The 23,275-nt window shown below is 47.7% G+C and overlaps 1 protein-coding gene across 1 annotated transcript; it reads left to right on the top strand.

The window, feature by feature from the left end:
* The first annotated feature begins 1,209 nt into the window (after window positions 1–1,209).
* LOC143829802 (methanethiol oxidase-like) lies at window positions 1,210–21,106 on the top strand. Its single transcript, XM_077321266.1, has 12 exons — window positions 1,210–1,340; window positions 2,406–2,462; window positions 5,998–6,116; window positions 9,531–9,716; window positions 11,961–12,081; window positions 13,100–13,282; window positions 13,587–13,765; window positions 15,578–15,656; window positions 17,223–17,344; window positions 19,704–19,796; window positions 20,182–20,300; window positions 20,386–21,106. Exons 1-12 carry the CDS (start codon window positions 1,268–1,270, stop codon window positions 20,546–20,548), a joined length of 1,494 nt encoding a protein of 497 aa, XP_077177381.1. The 5' UTR covers window positions 1,210–1,267; the 3' UTR covers window positions 20,549–21,106.
* Window positions 21,107–23,275: the final 2,169 nt, after the last annotated feature.

Here is a 23,275-nt window from a genome sequence, read left to right as displayed (position 1 = left end):
CGATTCTGCTCTCCTCCACATGCAGCCAGCTGGGTGACCTTGGGCTCCCCACGGCACTGATAAAACTGTTCTGACCGGGCAGTGATATCAGGGCTCTCTCAGCCTCACCCACCCCACAGGGTGTCTGTTGTGGGGAGAGGAAAGGGAAGGTGACTGTAAGCCGCTTTGAGCCTCCTTCGGGTAGGGAAAAGTCGCATATAAGAACCAACTCTTCTTCTTCTTCTTCTATGTGGTGGCAGTGCAGAAAAGCTAAAGAATATTGGGATATAATTTCTAATGAAATGAAAAAAGGCATTTAAACTTAATTTTTCTTAAAAATAAGAGCCTTATTATTATTATTATTATTATTATTAATAATAATTTTGATTTATTTCCCGCCTTGTATGGGATTACAAGGTCAATCCCATACACATTAAAACCTCCAATAAAACTCTATTAAAATAACATTCATACAAAAGCACGACGTTACAAAATGGCAGTAACAACAATAACCCTCCCAAGATGCAACAACGTGGAGATGTATTTGGGAAGAATGTGCAGCCAGCCAGGCTGTTGGCATGGTCTGAAATCAAACTGAAGTCAGGCCTATCTTGAGGATATGAGAACACGGAGGAGGAGAAACAGTAGAAATACACAAAAGGAGCAGGCCTGAAAACAGTGTGGAAACAATCAGTGACTTTCTTTCTTGCTTGCCTGCTTGCTTGCTTGCTTCCTTCCTCCCCAACAGGGACCCCAAAACAGCCTACATCATTCTCCTTCCATCCATTTCATCCCCAAAACAACCCTGTGAGTTTGGGTGGCGAGATCATGACTGGATCCAGCTCACCCAGCAAGCTGCTGCAGCACGAATGAAGATCCAAAAAGGTGGAATTCAGCATTGACTGGATTGATCTAGAGAGGAGGAGAGGCCCATTTCTGGCTCTTAGTGATGCTAGCAAAATAGAATATCTGGGCCAAGAGACAGGATGCCCATGGCAAGCAGCTGCTGGGGGAGTCTTGAAAAAACTTGACTGCCAAGAATATAAATCTTGTTTATATACTTTCCTCACCAGAAAGGTGAGGAATTAATTATCTCACTTTTCTTTCTCACAAGGGTGTGGGAACACCAGCTGCTTTCCAAGGGGGGTGGCAGGAGGTAGGGAAACCCCTCCAACACACCTTCTCTCTTGCTCCCTCCTACATCAGCCTGTATATAAGACTTCATCGGGTTTGGGCAGATGACACCGAGCATCTGTTGGCTACCGAACTACAAGCGCCGACTGCAGAGATGTCTACATATCAGCAGACAGGGAAGGGATCGGAGACAGTGAAGGGATCCGTCCCACAGAGGACAAGTAAAGGTAAAAAACGATCCATCTTTAAGAGAGGTGGGGACCAGTGGCTGAGCCTGACCCAAACCTTCATATTCTGCTGGAGAAGAAGAACTGGGTTTCATACACCGTTTTTCTGTACCCTTAAGGGGTCTAAGCAGTTTATGGTCTTATCCCACAGCAGACACCTTGTGAGCCAGGTGAGGTTGAGAGAGCTCTGAAAGGACCTTCTAGCCAAAGGTCACCAAACTAGTTTCATGTGGAGGATGACTGGGCAATCCAACATGGTTCTCCAGATGAGAGTCCACTGCTCTTCACCCCATGCTCCTGGAGAGCTCCTCAGAGGCTCTACTTGGCCATTGTTGGCACAGATGGACCCTCTTGGCACAGATGGACCCACAGATGGACATCCCTGGGCTCTTCTCTTTTGCCATCTCTTTTGAAGGGCCAGAGGGAACATGCTCCTTGCATGTTCTTTTCTCCCCTTGTCTCTTCCTTTAAAAACTGACCAAATTGTGGAGGAATCACTGAATCGCAGTCAGGATACCGCTGACTCGGCTGCTTCAAAGTACAGGGATGGGCATTTGGGCTCCGATAAGGTCAAAAATACCCGAATCAGCATTGATTTGTGTACTTTTCAACGTATCAAATCTGAGTCATCCATCCCAAGAGGGGACCTGTGGGAAGAGTCTATGGCTCAGTGATAGCACATCTGCCTGGTGTGCAGAAGGTCCCAAGTCCAGTCCCTCTAGAGTTAAAAAGGGTGAAGGAGTAGTTGATGGGAAAGCCCTCTAAATCAGGGGTAGTCAACCTGTGGTCCTCCAGATGTCCATGGACTACATTTCCCACGAGCCCCTGCCAGCACGCTGGCAGGGGCTCGTGGGAAATGTAGTCCATGGACATCTGGAGGACCACAGGTTGACTACCCCTGCTCTAAGTGACACCAGAAAGAGCTGCTGCCAGTTGGAGTGGTTTGTTTCTTTTCCTTTCCGTTCTTCATTTTTCCCCAGATGGACTATTGATCTGATCCAGCAGGGCTCTTCTTAAGCTCTTTTGGAACTGATATGAGTCTCTCTTCCTTTTTCCCTGGTGCAGGGGACCGGGGATGTGGAACCGGGCCTGGGTATGCAACCCCTCTGGACGCAATGAGAGGTAAGCCCTTTTGATGACAAAGTTTGCTTTCTAGAGAAAGGAGTCCCCAATCTTCTTGTGGGGTCATTTGGAAACCTGACACAGCTTGGTGGAGCCAGTCACAAAATGGCTGCTGCAGGCGGTGGAGCAAGCCACAAAATGGCTGCCATAGGAGGTGGAGTCAGCCACCAAATGGCTGCCTCAGCTTTCCTTGAAGCATAGAATGATAGAATAACATTATTTATTATAGTTATTTATTGATTTGCCTGCCACTCCCAGATTGCTCTTTGCGGGTTACATATGTCCGAATAAAACCCCCATAAAATCCCCATTAAAACCCATAAAAATATAAAATTGAGGAGCCAAGATGGACAGGGATCAACAGGGCAACCTTAACCCTAACCTTCCCTAGTAACCTGCCCACTTCAGGTAAAAAGAGCCACCTGAAGCCATAAAACGTCACCTCCAAAGGCGGCCAACAGGCCTCCAGTTCATCTACTGTACCAACTGTAGCAGGAAGGTTGCAGCGGAGCGACAAGACTTTATCCACAAAATATCTTGCTAATGCCTCACAGTCAAGATCCAATTGTCTAATATTTCAGTGCCCCTCCTCAAGGGCGCTAAGAGACTAAACTACTCTAAACAATTGAGCTTGGTGAGTCTGTGGACTCAACATCCCCGGCAAAAAAATCCCTTATTGCCACTTTCACCGCCATCTCATACGCCCTCCTAAGCATGCGATAAGATGTTCTTGTAGCCTCGTCATGATGCTTCCACCAGACTCGTTCTAGTCGACTCACTTCCCTCTTCTTCTCCTGAAGCGCCCCGGTATAGAAGGGTACGTGTTTCAGTTGAGGGCGGAGAGGACGTCTAAGGGCAATCTTGTCTATAGCAGCCCCCAGGCAGGACTGCAAGTCCTCCACCCGGGATGTAAACAAGACGCCAGGATGCCTAGGGTCCCACAGGGTTTTCCGGCAACCAGTAGGATCCAGAAGTCTCCACGGGCAGGCAAAAAGATGCCTGCTGCCCAACTAGGTAGGGGGTGGTATCCTGAGCCGAGCCCATAGGGCGTAGTGGTCTGACCATGGGATGGCCAAGGCTGGTTCCACATCCAGTACCGAAGACCAAGTTAAGGGTGTGGCCAGCCTGAGGCGAGAGCCCTAGTGTCACCATGGACGACACAAGTCCTGAGGGCGGCATGTCTGCGTGAACATTAAAGTCCCCAAGCATTCCAAGCCTGGGAAACTGCAATGGCCAGGTAGCTGCCTCCTTCAGCAGGCTCAACAGGGTATCTGGTGGTGAATTGGGCAGATGGTATACCAACCAGAACGTCAAGCTCTCAACTGAGTCCCAACCCATGCCAACACACTGCACTCCACTAATCTAAGGCATCAGGAGAGCCCTGTAGGAAAAGCCACCGAGACCAAGGTTGACACCCCACTCTGCTATGGATCCAAGAGTGGTGACAAGACCGAGAACCCAGTCGGGGCAAGATCTCCTAGTGGGTCATCTAGTCCAGAGGTAGTCAACCTGTGGTCTTGTTCATGGACTACAATTGCCATGAGCCTCTTCCAGCAAATGCTCATGGGAATTGTAGTCCATGGACATCTGGAGGGCCGCAGTTTGACTGATCTAGTCCTGATCTAGTCCAACCCCCACATAAAGCAGGACAATCAAAACCCTCTCGCTCATCCCCTGTCACCTGCCACCCTCTTGAACCTTCCCAGAATCATCCTCTCCGTCAGATAGCGATCCAGCCTCTGCTTAAAAATCTTCAAAGATGGAGAACCCACCACCTCCCGAGGAAGCCTGATCCACTGAGGAACCGCTCTGACTGTCAGAAACTTCTTCTGGATGTTTAGACGGAATTTCTTTTTGCATTAATTTCATCCCATTGGTGCTGCCCCTCCGGGGCAAGAGAGAATAACTCTGCTCCATCCATTTAAGTACTCATTCTAGTCGTCTGCTCTTTAGGCTAAACAGACCAAGCTCCCCCAACCTTTCCTCATATGTCTTGGTCTCCAAAGCCATCACCATCTTTGTCACCCTCCTCTGGACATGCTCAAGCTTGTCTACATCCCAGTTTGGTGTAGTGGTGCCCAAAACTGAACACAGGACTCCAAGTGAGGCCGAACCAGAGCAGAGTAAAGCGGTACCATCACCTCCCGTGATCTGGACACGACACTCCGTTTGATATAGCCCAAAATCCCATTTGCCTTTTTAGCCACTGAGTCACACTGTTGACCCATGTTCAATTTATGGTCTACTAAGATCCTTTTTGCACATAGTACGGTACCATACAGTAAATATCATTGAATCACACAGTAGATATCATACAGTAAATCATGAAGTAATCATCATTATGCTGTTCTGGATGTTGCTGCCAAGGCCACACTTAAAAAAATCTGCACAGCCATGGAATCATACAGTTAGAAGGTACCTCTGGGGGCCAAAGCTAGACCTCTGAACTTTTGCTCTCTACCAGTTTGGTGTAGTGGTTGGGAGTGCGGTCTTCTAATCTGGCATGCCAGGTTCGATTCTGCGCTCCCCCACATGCAGCCAGCTGGGTGACCTTGGGCTCCCCACCGCACTGAGAAAGCTGTTCTGATTGAGCAGGAATCTCAGGGCTCTCTCAGCCTCACCTACCCCACAGGGTGTCTGTTGTGGGGAGAGGAAAGGGAAGGTGACTATAAGCAGCTTTAAGACTCCTTTGGATAGAGAAAAGCAGCATCTAAGAACCAATTCTTCTTCTCCTTCAGTAATCTCAGGCTCTCTCAGCCTCACCCACCTCACAGGGTGTCTATTGTGGGGAGAGGAAAGGGAAGGCGATCGGAAGCCACTTTGAGCCTCCTTCGGGTAGAGAAAAGTGGCATATAAGAACGAACTCTTCTTCTTCTTCTTCTTCTTCAGTAATCTCAGGGCTCTCTCAGCCTCCCCTCCCTCACAGGGTGTCTGTTGTGGGGAGAGGAAAGGGAAGGCGATTGGGAGCCACTTTGAGCCTCCTTCGGGTAGAGAAAAGTGGCATATAAGAGTCATCTCTTCTTCAGTAATATCAGGGCTCCCTCAGCCTCACCACCTCACAGGGTGTCTGTTGTGGGGAGAGGAAAGGGAAGGCGATTGGAAGCTGCTTTGAGTCTCCTTCGGGTAGGGAAAAGTGGCATATAAGAACCAACTCTTCTTCTTTTTCAGTAATCTCAGGGCTCTCTCAGCCTCCCCTCCCTCACAGGGTGTCTGTTGTGGGGAGATGAAAGGGAAGGCGATTGGAAGCTGCTTTGAGCCTCCTTCGGGTAGGGAAAAGTGGCATATAAGAACGAACTCTTCTTCTTCTTCTTCAGTAATCTCAGGGCTCTCTCAGCCTCACCTCCCTCACAAGGGTGTCTGTTGTGGGGAGAGAAAAGGGAAGGCGACTGTAAGCCGCTTTGAGCCTCCTTCGGGTAGGGAAAAGCGGCATATAAGAACGAACTCTTCTTCTTCTTTTTTTTGATGAAACTGATCTGTAGTAGCTTTTCCGACGGTCCCATTGCTTGGTTGCTAAATATTCTCTTTGCTCTCCCAGGTCCCAGAGAGAGACTCATGTATGTTAATTGCTGCTTATCTATGACCGACATCGGCCCCCAAGAGCCCGACTACCTGGCGACGGTGGACGTAGATCCGGAATCTCCAACTTATTGCAAAGTCCTGACCTGATCTTTTCATTGGGGAATATTTTACTTAGAAATTCGTCCCCTCAGGTTCCAGGGATCTGTTAAGAGATGGTAGAAATGAACATGCCATAACCTGAATGGCCCAGGGCCACCTCTGGGTTATATGCCTATTGTGTATGTGCCCAAACCAGAAAGACAGAAAGAAACACATATATACGGGGGGGGGGGGGGGAATCAATCCACTCAGGGACCTGCACACAGAACAATGGAACAATGGATAATTTACTGGTCATTCCCGGCCCCAGGGAAGCATGACTGGCCTAGAATCATATAATAATAGAATCATAGAGTTGGAAGGGGCCATAGAGGCCATCTAGTCCAGCCCCCTGCTCAACGCAGGATCAGCCCTAAGCATCCTAAAGGATCCAAGAAAAGTGTGTATCCAACCTTTGCTTGAAGACTGCCAGTGAGGGGGAGCTCACCACCTCCTTAGGCAGCCGCTACTCACCTCCCTCCAGTCTGATGAAACACCATTGACAACAATTCTTTGAGTGCTGTTCTCTAACCCAGTGGTCCCCAACCTTTTTATCACTGGGGACCACTCAACGCCAGGGACCACTCACCGGGGACCACTCAATGCCTTTTACTGAGGCCCGGTGGGGGGGGGTAGTTTACTCCTCTACTCTCAACCACTGCCCTACTGCTCTCTGGTCACTATGGTAATGTTTAAACATCCCTTCAAAATAAGATACAGACACGCCACAACAATGAAGTGTGTTGTAAAGGGCTGGGGGGAAGAAGTAAAGGGCCGGGGGGGGGGGGAGAAGGCGTCCTTCGGGGCCCACCTCCAATTAGTTGAAGGACCACATGTGGTCCATGGCCCACAGGTTGGGGATCGCTACTCTAAATGACAACCTTTCAAATACTTAAAGAAGGCTATCATGTCCCCTCTCAACCTCCTTTTCTCCAGGCTGAACATTCCCAAGTCCCTCAACCTATCTGCCAGACCAACCTGGTTTCCTTTTTTGACCTGTTGGAGACAAATCCATGCTGACTTCCTTGGATCACCAAATTGTCCTCCAGATGTTTGCAGATCGCTCCCTTTAATATAGACTCCATTATCTTACTCACAACAGAGGTCAGACTCACTGGTCTATAGTGATGCAGCGGTAAAAAAGGCAAATGCCATTTTGGGCTGTAGCAACAGGGGCATCACATCAAAATCACAAGATGTCATAGTCCCATTGTGTACGGCACTGGTCAGACCACACCTGGAGTACTGTGTGCAGTTCTGGAGGCCTCACTTCAAGAAGGACGTAGATAAAATTGAAAGGGTACAGAAGAGAGCAACGAGGATGATCTGGGGCCAAGGGACCAAGCCCCATGAAGATAGGTTGAGGGACTTGGGAATGTTCAGCCTGGAGAAAAGGAGGTTGAGAGGGGACATGATAGCCTTCTTTAAGTATTTGAAAGGTTGTCATTTGGAGGAGGGCAGGATGCTGTTCCTGTTGGCTGCAGAGGAAAGCAGTAATGGGTTTAAACTTCAAGTACAACGATATAGGCTGGATATCAGGAAAAGGTTTTTCACAGTCAGAGTAGTTCAGCAGTGGAATAGGCTGCCTAAGGAGGTGGTGAGCTCCCCCTCACTGGCAGTCTTCAAGCAAAGGTTGGATACACACTTTTCTTGGATGCTTTAGGATGCTTAGGGCTGATCCTGCGTTGAGTAGGGGGTTGGACTAGATGGCCTGTGTGGCCCCTTCCAACTCTATGATTCTATGATTCTGTGATTCTATCTTTAACCGTTCTTGTGGAGCGAATAAAATAAAGCCCTAAGGACTATTGGGGAGGAGTTAGGGCGGGCTTTGTCCGTGATAAAAACTTGGAGGGGCGAATCAGGAGCCGCGCAGCGGCTCCTTATTTGCCCCTCCAAGTGCCACTCAAGCGCCAAGCAGCAACTGTTGCCGCTTTGCCCTCGCCTCGCCCGCCAGAGGACTCGCCGCGCCGAAGGACACACTGCCTTTGGCCACGTTCAGTACTCCTGCCTTCCCATTGCCCTGGGGAAAGGAGCCGAGACACCGCGTTGAGCACGCAGCGTCCATGCTCCTTTCCTCCTCCCGGACCACACTACGAGCCCGCACTACACCAACTACCCCCCTCCATCCCCAGACCCCTTCCCGCCCTGCCACCGCTCCCCTCCCTTTTAACAGCCTCCCACACACACACTCACGCACACTGCTGCCGGCCCCTAACCCCCCCACCCTCCCCGCGCCCCACCGCCGCTTCCCACGCTTCCAATACAAACACACACAGCACCCCGCCCGCCCGGCGATCACCCTCCCACCCTCCATAGACCGTTTCCCGCCCCACCGCCGCAGCTTTCCATGCTTCCTGCACACACACACGGACACTCACACTCCTGCCCGCCGTCCGATCACCTCCCCAGACCCCTTTCTGCCCCGACACGCTGACAACCAGCCGCTGCCTCTCGCTCACCCGCCGTCCCCACCGTTCCCCACCACTTCTTTCCTCCACCAATCCACCCTCCTCAACACGACGGCCACCTTGCCCTGGTCCTCCGCATCCCTCGCACTTCCCTTCCATTTCGCCTACCATGGCCCCAGCCATCGAGCTCTGCCCAGCTGCTCCCATGGCCCTGGACTGAACCAGGCATGCGCGAAGTCGCGTGCATGCCTGGTTGCGGAGCCCGACGCGCTGCCGCGGCCCCAGCACCCCCGGCCGCTCGCTGATACGCGCATACCCGGAATTCCGAGCCCTACCTCTGCCCATTTTTATAAATGGGCTTTATTCCTAGTGATTCTATGATTCTATGAGTAGCGCCCACCCTTCACATGCTCCCTTCCCTTCCAGCATTCTCGTCCATGGTATGACACTCATCATGTCTCTGAGTTTATTAAAGTTTGCCCTACGAAAATCCAACATCCGCGTCTGGCTACAAGCTTCCTTGGCTCCCCATCTCAAAAGGAATTCTATGAGGACTTGGTCACTTCCCCCTAGGGTCCCCACCTCCTTCACCTCATCCACCAACTCAACCAGGGCCTTTACAGTCCTGGCCCCAACCTAGTAGAACGAGTTCCCGGGTAAGATGCGGTCCCTGCGGGAGCTTTCCGCATCCTGCAGGGCCTGCAAAATGGAGCTCTTAGGCCAGGTCTACGGCTGGGGCTGTGGGGGAAGATCGATGGGGTCCCCCAGGTGTCAAACTGCAACTTTGATTACTTGGTATCTCCTTCGTCCTCCCTCTAGAGTAGGGTTTGGGAATAGGGGGGTTTCTCTGCCATGTTGTTGGGTTTTGGCCATTTAATGGGGTTCTTCCACTATGCCCCCAAAAGAATGTTGAGGTCATCAGATCAGTAGGTGCTTAGGATGACCAGATCAATAGCTTATTATTATTATTATTACTGTTGGTATCATTATTTTTACCAAACAGGTGGTCCACCGCCTGCCCATGCCTTACGTCAACGATGAACTCCACCGCTCCATGTGGAATACCTCCAGTATCTGTTTTGGGGATACCACCAAGAAGCAGAACAGACTGATACTTACTGGCTTTCAATCCTCTCGCATTTATGTGGTGGACACAGAGACTGACCAGAGGGCTCCCTGCCTCCAGAAGGTACGTCCTTATCGGAGAAATGCATACAGGCCCTGGGAATGGGGGGAGCTGGAGCAGGAGGTCATGGGGCTGGGGAGGGGGTCACAAGGAGCTGAAGAAAGTTTTACATTAAGCTGTTGGAAGCAGTAAGGGATGAATTCTGCGGTGTAGTGGTTAGAGGACTGGACTAGGAACCGTGTTATCCAAGGTTCAGATCCTTGCTCTGCTGTGGAAGGTCGCTGGGTGACCTTAGGCCAGTCACTTCTAGTTTTGAGAATAGCGTCTCCTATGAATATAAATGCTTGAGGAATCGATGCTTGGATTTAGATGCTCCATGTCTGGAAACGTTCTGCTGGTACCCAAAAGTGTCGCCAATCGGACCATCCTTATTGAATTAGGTCAGCAACACCCTGGCTTCCAAAGCTTGGTTATTGACGTTCAAATATTGGCTGAGAATTCATTTCTCAGCCTACTCCGGTAGCCTGCTTTGTGACCTATTGTGTGACCCGTACATTTCCAGTTGGTACAATAGAATTTTAAACTGAAAAATATTTGGCTTGATACTGTGTGGCTTGAGGGTCTGAGTGAAAAAAGACATTTTCAAGGCAATTTCACATGGACTAGAGCAGGGATATTCAACCTGTGGCCCTCCAGATGTTCGTGGACTACAATTCCCATGAGCCCCTGCCAGCGTTTGCTGGCAGGGGCTCAAGGGAATTGTAGTCCACGAACATCTGGAGGGCCACAGGTTGACTACCCCTGGACTAGAGGACATCGAAATGCAAACGTTATCTTTCGTCCCATGTAATACCTGTTCCTCCCAATACTGGGGCATTTCATCGGACAGACCTGCTCATCTTTATCAATTGGACTGTCATTTGGCTAGGAGGGCCTACCTTCTTGCCAGAGACAATTCCTGCCCCTCAAGTGAGTCCTGGGGAAGATTCCACCAGATTCCCATCTTCTACATGGCTGTAAGGTCCCGGATACATTACCACATATTGTCTTGGTGTGTCCAGTCTCGAGCTTCTATCCAGTCATAGAATCAAAGAATCATAGAACTATAGCGTTGGAAGGGACCTCCTGGGTCATCTAGTCCAACCCCCTGCACTATGCAGGACATTCACAACCCTATTGCTCTTCTACCGGAGGAGATTATTTGATTAGCACGACACCTTATGATCTTCCTTTCTGGAGAGGTAGATGAAGATCCTTCCCTAAGGTGCTACTGGAGTTGAATCTAGGTCTTCTTCTGCAGACCAACATGGTTACCCTCCTAAAACTGTATTCATAGCTTCAGATTATGAGGGGAAAAGCACCAAGGGCAATTCCGCACCCGATTAAAGAAGTGGGAGTCTTACCCTTTGCAAACGCCATATTTTTGGCATTTTGCATGACGTCGTAAACATCCAGAATTACATCTGCAAAACAGCTGCTTGCAGGGAAATCTACAAAACTGGATTACTCCTGCCATGTAGTGCTAGCAGGATGAGAGCAGCCAGCAAGACACTCACACAAGACACATGTGTTACCAAAGTGGCTGAAATAGTCTGATTTCCAGCTCCAGTGCCCACCTTTGAGCCTGGCTCCCTCTCCCTTAAAGCGGAACAGGGATTTCTTTCTTTCTTTCTTTCTTTCTTTCTTTCTTTCTTTCTTTCTTTCTTTCTTTCTTTCTTTCTTTCTTTCTTTCTTTCTTTCTTTCTTTGTAAATCTGCCTAGAGCAACAAATAGACACACAATCTCCCAGGCAGAGCACAAAATAAACTTTTCCCCAGCAGTTTGCCTGTAAATCATGCCTCTTCCAAAACAAAACACAACACAACACAACACACACCACACACCACACACTACACACTCCCCCCCCCCAATTTTTTTAAAGCTTCAAGGCTACAGATTGCAAGAGGGCGTGCAGTGAAAGGGATCCTATGCGTTTAAATAGAGGTCATTTTTATATAAAATAATTATCTCGCAGTCCCTTTAAAAGAGGGAGAAAGGTGATTGGCTGCCTGTCTTGATTGACAGGGGGAAAGAGAGGAGCGTGTATAGCATCTTCCCCTCTTTTGCCATTTCAAGCAGCCATGCATAATGCCTGGAAGTGCAAGACAGCAGCAGAGGAGCCAGCTGGTGAGGAATTCTGGGAGGAGCGAGTTGTTTTAGTGTTTCGCCATTGCTCTGGCGTAAGGCTTTTTTCCCCCTGTGCGGAACGGCCCCAAGTGTCATCACAATGTTAGTTCATTGGCAATTTTCTTTTCTTTGCCTCCACAGGTGATTGAAGCAAAAGAAGTTATCCAGAAATGCAACCTGACTTTCCCAAACATCATTCGGTGTGTGAGCAGAGGGGAAATCATGATCTGTGCTATGGGAGACCTATGTGGCAATGGAAAAGGTATTTCATGAAATGGATTTGTGTGTAGAATTCCAGGCTAAACAGGCCAAGCTCCCCCAAACTTTCCTCATACAACTTGGTCTCCAAACCCCTCGCCATCTTCGTAGCTCTCCTCTGAAGGGCATAAATTCATCAGGTTGTCATAAGTTGGAAGCAACTTGATGGCACGGAATGCACATACTGAATTTGAAAGTACTAGTAAATTAGGGTCACCTCATGAGAAGGAAGGACTCCTTGGAGAAGAGCCTAATGCTGGGAGCGATCGAGGGCGAAAGAAGAAGGGGACGACAGAGAATGAGGTGGCTGGATGGAGACACTGAAGCCGTCGGTGCAAACTTAAATGGACTCCGGGGAACGGTAGAGGACAGGAAGGCCTGGAGGATCATTGTCCAGGGGGTCGCGATGGGTCGGACACGACTTCGCACCTAACAACAAGTAAATTAGGGTATCAGTCTTGGTTGTTTAGGAACATCTTTTCAGGTGATTCCACAATTAGACTGAACACAGAAACATGGCAGCTTGTATATCAGTGCATATACTTAGGCCCTGCCTATCTGAGGGACCGCTTGTCTTCTGATGCCCCTGCAGGGTTCTTTGTACTGCAGGTGCTTATCTATTTGTGGTCTCTGAACCCAGGGAAGCACACCTGGCCTTGACCTGGGCCAGAGCCTTTTTGATCCTGGCCCCGGCATAGTGGAAGGAGCTCCCAGGAGAGCTGAGGGCCCTGATGGAGCTGCCTAAGTTCCACAGGGACTGCAGAACGGAGCTCTTCCACCAGACTTTAGGTTGAGGCCAGGGTCAGAAAAAACCCCGGCCTTCTAGCCAGCACTTCACCATCATAACAACCCCACCCAGTGGTGAATGTCTGCAGATGGAATTGTGGACTATGCTGCTTTCTTGAGTTTTATGCTCATTAAAGGGGTTTTGATTGGTTTTATTGAGATTTTCACCTCATCCCTTAGCAAGGACTTCAGAATGGGGTGCATATTTTTGAGAACGGATCTTATTCTTCTGCCAGGTGGATTTGTCCTTCTGGACGCGGAGACCTTCGAAGTGAAGGGGAACTGGGAGAGACCCACACAAGCGGCCCCGATGGGGTTTGATTTTTGGGTCCAGCCAAGGCACAATGTCATGATAAGTTCCGAAGGGGGGACGCCGAAATACTTCGTCACTGGGCTGAACCAGGCTGACCTGGGGAAAGGTAAGGCCTCACTATATGGGAATGTATTCATTTTTGTTCTCCTGTGTTCATCTATTCTATCCAGATTAAGCTTCAGTTTCTTCAAGTCTCTCTGGTCCTCTATGGCCATTGGCAATAGACCAAATATTGGCAAAGGATTGGCTGTTCAGAGTCAGTTCCTCCTGAGCACCAGGAGGATTCTGGACCATGATGCTTGCTCCAGGGCTTGAACTGGTTCTCAGAGACCAGACGCCTCTGAACTTCAGTGGACACTTAGTCGCTCACCAGCTCTCTGGCTTTGGTTCCCTTCTCTGTCCCCCTCCAGGGCGCTACGGCCGTGCCATGCATGTCTGGGATTGGACCACCCGCTGCCTTCTCCAGTCGATCGATTTAGGGGCAGATGTCAGCTGCACCGATGTCCGGTTCCTGCACAACCCTGACAGTGCACATGGACTAATTGCTTGCGCACTCCAGGGGTCCATCTATCACTTCTGCAAAACAGAGGTGAACATTATGCATGTGTTTATGCACAGCAATCAAACTAAAAACAAAATGAAAGAAGCTGACGAATGACTATATTCTCCAAATCCAGTTTGGAGTATACATCAGGCTGACGAGTCTTTGACTGTTGTATCCTTTTTCAGCCATGGTGGCTTGGCAAGAGGGTTGAATGTTTTGGGATGTTGACAGAGAATTATGAATGAACTACTACCCTTACATATGGGTAATGGAATTATACCAGGTGACTGGAACCAAATTATGTTTCTTTCTTTGAGAGCCAGTTTGGTGTAGTGGTTAGGAGTGCGGACTTCTAATCTGGCATGCCAGGTTCGATTCTGCGCTCCCCCACATGCAGCCAGCTGGGTGACCTTGGGCTCCTCATGGCACTGATAAAGCTGTTCTGACCGAGCAGTAATCTCAGGGCTCCCTCAGCCTCACCCACCTCACAGGATGTCTGTTGTGGGGAGACGAATGGGAAGGCGACTGTAAGCCGCTTTGAGTCTCCTTTGAGTAGGGAAAAGCGGCATATAAGAACTAACTCTTCTTCTTCTTCTTCTTCTTCTTCTTCCTCTTCTTCTAAAAAAAATTAAAATAAAAGGGTGTTAGTATTGTTAGCCTCGAGTTGTTAGAAGTGGGACTTGGTTGGGGGGAAGGAGTGGTTAGGGAGGGATTCTTTTTTGAGGGTGAAATGGGTTGGGTAGATTAGGGTGGGAGAGTTTTGATAACAGCTTAAAGTGATAGGTTAGAGCTAGATTAGTATCAGGGCTAGAGGGAGGTGCGGCTGCATTGCCTGGGAGGGTTGTGGAGGGGGTAGTGTGTTACAAGGTTTTGTGGCCAGCAACACGGATTGTGGTTGGCATGACTGGCTCTGTGCCTGCAGATTATGATCTGCCATGCAGGTACCTTTGATGGGGAGGGGAGGGGGGGAGGAGGATAAGGACTGGAGATGTCCCAGAGGACTGGAAGAGAGCAAAAAAGGGAGGAAGGATGACCTGGGAAACTACAGACCAGTGAGTCTGACCACTTTTCTTGGATGCTTTAGGATGCTTTGGGCTGATCCTGTGTTGAGCAGGGGGTTGGACTAGACGGCCTCTATGGCCCCTTCCAGCTCTATGATTCTATGATTCTATGACCCTACCTGGTGTTAAAATCCCAGCACTTCTGGGCCAAGGAAGGTATAGCAGTGGGAAGAGGTTCAATAATAGGGGGTGGCGATGTATGTAGGTCCACAAGGGCCTCAATCATGGGGTTCTCATGATCAGTAGCCTGCTTGATACAGGTGCTACCCTTCAAACCTCCGTTGCATTGCTAGGGTTGGGGGAGTGAGGGTTAGGGTAGAGCCGGACCTGATGCTTTGTATTGCCAGGTTGATTAAGAACAAATCCTCCACCCTGTGGGATTATTTTGCAGGTCACTGGGTAGACCTGGCATGTATCACCGAGACTTGGGTGCACGAGGGTGAGACAGTTGCCCTAAAAGACCTTGCACCGCCTGGGTATTCGGTCTTGCATTAGCCCGGCTTCATTTGGGGGGGGGGAGTGGCTAGCCTAGCCTGAAACCTCTATCCCTTTAGGGCTCTCCCGGCATGATCGATTGCAGTGCTGTCTGGATATTTATGTGATATTTCATTTATAAATAAATACTTCATTTATTTCCGAGGGCTCCAGAAACCTTAAATCCCAAAGCAGTGTTTATTCATTGTCCAATTCTGTCCTCAGTACTGACTTACTCTTCATAACACAACTTGAGTCCCTGTGAAAAAGGAAGACTGTAAATAAAATGAATAAATAAATTGCATATATATTTCTTCCGCAGAGTAGAAGTTGGACAGCAGAGAAAGTGATCCAGATACCGAACAAAATAGTGTCCGGATGGTTATTCCCTGAAATGCCAGGTCAGTCAAAAGAAGGGAGTTTGGGGGTGTTCTGTGTACTTCCCTCCATGCCTGCTTTTTGCAAACTGCAGTTGGTTTTCGTAAAGATTTTTCTAAGCTTAATGGAGGAGACAGGCAACTCCACCCCCCTGTTGGAAGAGGAGAGACCCTGGCTTGTGTTGTTCATTCCTTGGTCTCTTTGCCATGCAAACCACGAGGGAGTGTTGGGTGTTGTTTTTGGACCATCCACATGCTGTTGTCCTCCAGTTGCTCAGTTTCTAGGTGGTCCCCCAAATTGCTCCCATATTTCCATGCTTGGGAATGCTCTCTGGGGTAAGAACATCATGCCATTTGAACATTGGCACCATCTCCCTTTTATCACCCCTTTCAGGCCACCATATTCCTTGCTGTGTCATCAGGGGGATTTTGGCACACTTTTGTAGATGATCGATCACTGAGATATTCCTAAATCTGCAATTACAAGTAAAGGTATCCCCTGTGCAAGCACCGAGTCATGTCTGACCCTTGGGGTGATGCCCTCTAGCGTTTTCATGGCAGACTCAATACGGGGTGGTTTGCCAGTGCCTTCCCCAGTCGTTACCGTTTACCCCCCAGCAAGCTGGGTACTCATTTTACCCACCTCGGAAGGATGGAAGGCTGAGTCGACCTTGAGCCGGCTGCTTGGAATGAACTCCCAGCCTCATGGGCAGAGATTCAAACAGCATGTCGCTGCCTTACCACTCTGCGCCACAAGAGGCTCTTACAAGTAGGTGCAAGCAAAAATAAATTGGGTTGTTTTGGATGTGACTAGAATAAATTTGGGTTGAATCTAAAGTGCCAAAAACACCCTTTCCTGGCTCGGATTCAGTTGACCCCAGAGGAATTCAGCATCATTAAAGCCAATGGCGCCAATAAAATCTATGGGAAATTTCCCCTTTCCATCTATTCTGTGGTCTGGGATGGCAGGAATTTGAGGAAGAGGCACCAAATTTGCACGGTCACCGCAGGAACCTCCGCGTTAAAAAAAAAAAAGGACTATAGGGTGCCCTCCACTGTTTCCAATGACAAGAGGAAAAGGTTCTCTGTCTTGTCTTGCCTTTGGACACAACGGAGCTTGGATGGGGGTACCTTCTTTGGGTGCCTGTAGAACTGGACCTCCTGGTCTAATGTTTTTGAAACCTGGGGGTTCTTTTGGGGAGAGGTTCCCACAGCTATGCTGCAAATTTGCTGCCTCTACCTCAACTCCCCCACAGCCTATAGAATAGATGTAAAAGGAAAAATTTGGTCCCTTTAATTTTTAATCTGCCCAACCTCCTCATGGTCAAATTGTGCTTGAACTGCAGTTTGGCAATTTGGCCAAGGTTGATTTGGGCAGGTCATCTTAAGGTGATGCGATCAAACTCGTTAGAAAACTCATTAATGCTCGGCATTTGTTGTTGTTATGTGCGAAGTCATGTCCGACCCATCATGACCCCATGATCCTCCAGGCCTTTCTGTCCTCTACCAGGGGTTTCCATGCTTGTTGAAAAGTTGCTAGTGATTAGAATAAAGTAAGAGTCATAAATATTCCCACCTTCTTCTCTCCAGCCCATACCTTCTGCACTGTCATTTCCTTGGATGATCGGTTCCTGTACTTGAGCAACTACTTGCATGGTGACGTCCGTCAGTACGACATCACTGATCCTCAGTGCCCCAGGCTGGTGGGACAGGTAAGATCCTACATTTAGCAGGTGATAGGAATAGATGGATTTTCTGGCCCCTTCCAACTCTAGGATTCTATAATCACACATGCTGCCATACAGAATATTTAGCATTTCAGTGCCACAAGTTTTCCTTTAACCATTTCTGTCTTTACTGGTATGCTATCAAAAAGTTTTAAGCTGTGTCATTTAATTATTTTTTACTTGTTCAGAAAAGAAAAAGACCCCCCCCCCAAAAAAAGGGTCAAAATAAGGACAATGTTCTCAAGCTTCTGTAGGGAAGAATTTTAGGTAAAGCTCAATATTAATATTTATTAAAATTAAAAACCCAAGCCTTAAAATATAGCCTCATTAAAGTCCCAGCATACATTCCTGTTAATGCCACCACTGACCAGTCACATTTTGGCATGGATGCCTTTATTAATGTTCAGGCATTAATAAAACTGCATACATGAAATCCAGGAAAAGAAAAATTAAATATACAGTAGGATCCTCCACCAGGCATTTGCTAGAGGCTGACTGACCCCCCCCCCTGGCACCCCCTTACACAACTAAATATGACCAACCTAAAGGTTCCATTAAAGTTGCAATCTTTGTTGAGCAATGCTTCTGTTGAAATATCCTAGCTGATATGTTATGTTATGATTGTTATATTTGTTGTGATGTTCCATGTAATTGCCTCATGATGTTTTATGTAAACCGCCCAGAGCCATATGGAAGGGTGGCACACAAATCTAGATAACGATAACGATAACGATAACGATAACGATAACGATAACGATAACGATAACGATAACGATAACGATAACGCAATGATATAAAATGTTTACTAGTTAGAACGCAAAAGACCTCTGAAAGGAAAGAAAAAGAAAAGCTGTGTTATCGTAGCACAATATAAATCAATTGGGGAAAACGGTTTCAAAAAGCTTATGTGTTCCCTTGCCATGGGCCATCGAAGGCCCATCAGTGTGTTGGCACTTGTTGGGGGCTGGGATGGCGGCAACGACATGCATAAGTGGGGACTAGCCCCTTTGCTATGCCGCCATCTCCCCGTGCCTAATCGGTTTGTGTGAGGCAGAATCCAAATTCAGTTATATTAGGAGCTCGTGCCACAATTATATGTTAAGTAAAGCTGTAAGACATTCCCAAATTGCACACGACATGATTCCAATTAGACAACTGACCCCCTCAATGTTTCTATTACAAAATTCTTGGGGGCTGCAAATGTAGTAAAAGAATGGCATCCAAGTACAACCTGGTCACAAGACGTTCTGGATAAAGTTCGGTTTCAATGATTCTTCTTCAGTCTGCCAATCATCCTTGCCAATCCGCCCCCCTCCCACAAGCAAATCATTCAAGCATAGTTAATCTACTAGAATGTAAAAACAACACCGATAATAAGAACAGGAGCACAAAGCTGTGAGCATTCAGCATTATGCTAACAAAATATATTTTTACCTGAAAGGGATTCAAGCCTAGAACTTTATAATGGGAAAAATCTTTCTATTCTGCATGGGCTGATGAATCTCCGAAGTGTCATAAGCCATATTTAGGATGGTTAGGGCTGATCCTGCGTTGAGCAGGAGGTTGGACTAGATGGCCTCTATGGCCCCTTCCAACTCTATGATTCTATGATTCTATGATATATAAAAATGTATAAATTGTGTGGCCATCAATTGTTCACAGCTGTACTTAGTGTGAAAACAAATTTAAAGGTACGGAAGTTACTGTTACATCTCAATGCAATTATATCTCAAATAGTTTCAGTACATATTAAATATCAGAGCTGATATATTTGTAGTGTAATTTAGCTTGTTTGGACTATAGCCAGAGCTATTAATTTGCACTTAGATGATTGATCTTGTAATTTCTTGTGGATGAGCCTTCCGAGAACGCTATCAGGACAAGCGTCCAACTTCTCATGCGAGCTAATAAACCCTGGTAAAATCTGGTTCAATCCCATGATTCACCAGGGCCAGGGCCTTCTTGATCCTGGTCCTGACTTATTGCAATGAGTTCCCGGAAGAGCTGAGGGCCTTGATGGAGTTGATGTAATAGGGAGAAACAACGTTGAGAATGAGAATGTCCCATTGTCTTGATTTCAATCCTTTTAACCCCTTCCTAATGCTTAAACCAGCATTATACTTTTAATGTTATTCTGCATCAGATTATCACAACTTTTAACATCCAGCCCCACTAGAATCACAGAATCATAGAATAATGGAACCATGGAATCATAGAACTGGAAGGGACCTCCAGGGTCATCGAATTGGATCTGTTGACTTTTGATCCCTCTGATCCATTGACTTTTGAATCTCACAGATCCTCTTTCTTTTGGGGTGGTGGTGGGATCTTTGTATGCCCACAGGTCTTCGTGGGGGGCAGCATCCCAAAAGGCGGGGTGGTCACCGTCCTTGAAGATCAAGAGCTGGACTGCCAACCCGATCCTGTCGTCATCCAAGTGAGTCAATCACAAATGGAGGGAGAGCATGAGGGCTGGGTGAGATGGTTGAGTAGACTGGGATATGGGGAGGGGAGGAAGTTCAGCATGATATAATGCCATGGTGTCTACCCTCAAGAGCAGAGATTTTCTCCAAGGGAATTGATCTCTGTGAATGCTCCGGGCCCCACGTGGAACTTGGTAACTCTTGTGGGTAGGCAATAGTTATCTGTACAAAATCTCAGCTACCTCACATTGTGTGGAGAGGAAGGGTAGGTGATTGTAAGCCACTTTGAGACTGTTGGGTAATAAAAAGTAGGTTATCATAAAACCAAACTCTTTCTCTTCTCTCTTTCTTCTTTCCTTCTTTTTGACATTTGCACCTCCTGTTTCCTCATTCTCTTAGGGAAGGAGAGTCTACGGGGGTCCCACAATGCTTGAGCTCAGCTTGGACGGCAAGAGACTTTATGTCACCAACAGTCTGTACACTCCTTGGGACAAGCAGTTTTACCCCGAATTGATAAGGTAAGAAATCTTTGCTCCTATTCCTGCAGCTGACTCTCATTGTTCCTCAATTGTTGACCCAGACTCTGCTTCCTTCTTTCTTCAGGGAAGGCTCCGTCATGCTGCAGATTGATGTGGACACTGAATGCGGAGGTCTCTGTGTGAACCAAGACTTCCTGGTTGATTTCGGGAATGAACCTTTTGGGCCTGCCCGGGCTCATGAGATGCGTTCTCCTGGGGGAGATTGCACCTCAGAGATCTGGGTCTAACTGGGGAGAATCAAGGCCAATTCCAGCCCTTGCTATGTTGGAGGGCTGTGGAGAAGGCATGAACACAGTGTCTTGAGATTCTTCCCTGCTCATTACTATGTTTTTAAAAATGTACATTTATGATGATTCTTGGCATGGAAGCTTTCTAGGGTTGCCAACTGTGGGCTTGGAAATTTGGGTGTTGAGCCCAGGGAGAGTGGAATTTTGGTAGGGAGGAAGCTCAACAGGGATGTGATGCCAGTCTAGGAGTTCCATTTCTTCAAGACTCAATGGTATATTGTAATGTTTTCCCACCCAAGTTACAATTTCCTCCAGAGGAACTGAACTCTGTAGTGTGGTGATAGCTTGTAATTCTGGGAAATCACTGGGCCCCACCTGGAGAATGGCATCCCTAAACATGAATTTCTTAGTCAACCAACTCAATTGCTGTTGAGATCCAGAGAGGGGAAATAGCTCATTTCACACTTCTGTCAAAGGGTACCTGGTTTTACCCATCCTGAGCACAAGTCAATTCAAATATGGCTTACTTGGAATGAGAAAAAATGGGTTTGATTTACAGTTCTGACACGAGCAAAACTAGAGCAATACATGGTTTTCTTCCATATTTCCTGGATCTCTGCTTCTTTCTCAGTTTTCAGTGCAATTCAAACAACTCACTCTTAAGACCTATTTCAAAATCACCTGGCAGTAAATTTGTATCCGCCGGCCTACCCTTGTCTCTGACCCGGAAGCTATAGCTGGTCCAGAATGCAGCTTTGCGGTTCCTCACGAAATCACCTTGGAGGGACAACATTCAGTTTCTGCTGAAGCAGCTGCACTGGTGACCAGACTGTTTCCGGATTAGGTTCAAGGTTTTGGTTCTAACCTTTAAGGCTATACCCAGCTTGGGTCCTACTTACCTGAGGGACTGCTTACCTCCTTATGCCCCCCTCAGGGCACTCCACTCTGCAGGTAGGAATCTGCCGATGATCCCAGGACCCCAGGAAGCATGCCTGGCCTCAACCAGGGCCAGGGCCTTTTCGGTCCTGGCCCCTACTTGGTGGAATGAGCTCCCCAAAGAGCTACGGGCCCTGTCGGAGCTCTCTGAGTCTCGCAGGGCCTGAAAAATGGAGCTCTTCCACCAGGCATGCGTCTGAGGCCGAGATTAAGATCGGGCTCCCCTCTCCACTTAGGGTCGGGGCAAGTATTAGTCAAGCCTAACTCAACAGGCCTCAGTGACAACTTCCCAATTTCCATTGGCCATCTTTGGTCCACCCATTGGGCTCATGTGGGTTCTAAGTTAAATTGTGTATCACCATTGATTGGGTTGTGTTTTAGAATGTTATTTAATGGGATTTTAATGGGTTATTGTATGGATTGTATATCAAAATTGTAAACCGCCGCGAGCCAGCCTTGGGAGCAGTGGTCATACAAATCCAATTATGAATAAATAAAAATAAATAAAGCATCCCTGACTAGTGTTTGACCAGCCTTTGCTTGAAGACCACCAGTGAGAGGAGCTTAGCCCCTCCCGAGGCAGCCCAATCCATCCCTAACTACTCTTGTATTATTTTCCCCTAATATCCAGCTGCTACCATTCTGCATATAATTTAAGCCAATTATTACAACTCCCCACCTCTGCAGCCAACAGGGACAGCTCCCTGCCTTCCTCTCAATGACAACCTTTCAACTACTTCAAGAGAGCATTCCTGTCCCCCCTCCAATCTGTCCCCCCTCCATACAGAACATTCCTAGGTCCCTCAGCCTGTCCTCATTGGACTTGGTCTCCAGGCCCTAATTATCTTCAACACTCTCTCCTGCACCACATCCTTTTTGAAGCAAGGCCTCCAGAACCGCACACAATGTTCCATGTGGTGTACAGCAAGTGTACAGCAATGTGGTGTACAGCAAGATGGTGACATCTTGTGATTTCGATGTTGTCTGAGCTCCAAAGGGAAATGTGGTCCTATTTGGATTGAGCCCAAATGGATTGGGGTATTTTTGAAACGCTGGAGTCCTGTTATTGATATAGGGATTCAGATTTTGGCGATTCGCGTACACTCAAATTGATTCGGCTTCATTATTGTTGGGTTGTTTGTCTATTGTATTGATATTTTTGTCCATTTTAATGGGGTTTTAATGGGGGGGGTGTTAACTGGATATCTGTAACCCACCACAAGCCTGCTTGGGAGTGCAGGTAATAAATTAACAACAACAACAACAACAACTCACAGGGCCATAAAAGTCAATGGGAAAAGATGCCTGTCTGTGTATTCATGTTAAAAATGCAATAAACACTCATCCTGGCTGAGAGTCTTCTCTTTCAGGTAAGTGTTCAAGAAGAATGGCAGAAAACGGTTTTCCATGGAGGTTTTATTGGTTTAAAATCCACACAAAACCTAAGCAGTGTATTGACTGACTTTTGAAGATCGGAATTCTTCAATTCTTCAAATGCTGAACTACTTAGACAGTGAAATTCCCCTCCCCCCCAGTATCTAGCCAGTACCATTGTACATATAGCTGAAAGCCATTACTATGGATCCTCAGTTGCCAACAGGAACCTTTCCCTGCCTTCCTCTAAGTGACAACCTTTCAAATACTTAAAGACAGCAATAAAATCCCCTGTCCTCCTTTTCTACTCCAGGCTGAACATTCCCAAATCCCACAGCCTTTCCTCACAGGGCTTGGTCCCTAAGCCAAAGATCATATTTATAGTCAAGGAGGACTATATTTATTTATATTTATAGT

This window comes from Paroedura picta, chromosome 1, assembly GCF_049243985.1.
Source record: "Paroedura picta isolate Pp20150507F chromosome 1, Ppicta_v3.0, whole genome shotgun sequence".
NCBI lineage: Eukaryota > Metazoa > Chordata > Lepidosauria > Squamata > Gekkonidae > Paroedura > Paroedura picta.
Note: the sequence above shows the minus strand (reverse complement) of the source record. Positions and strands in the feature narration are given on the sequence as shown.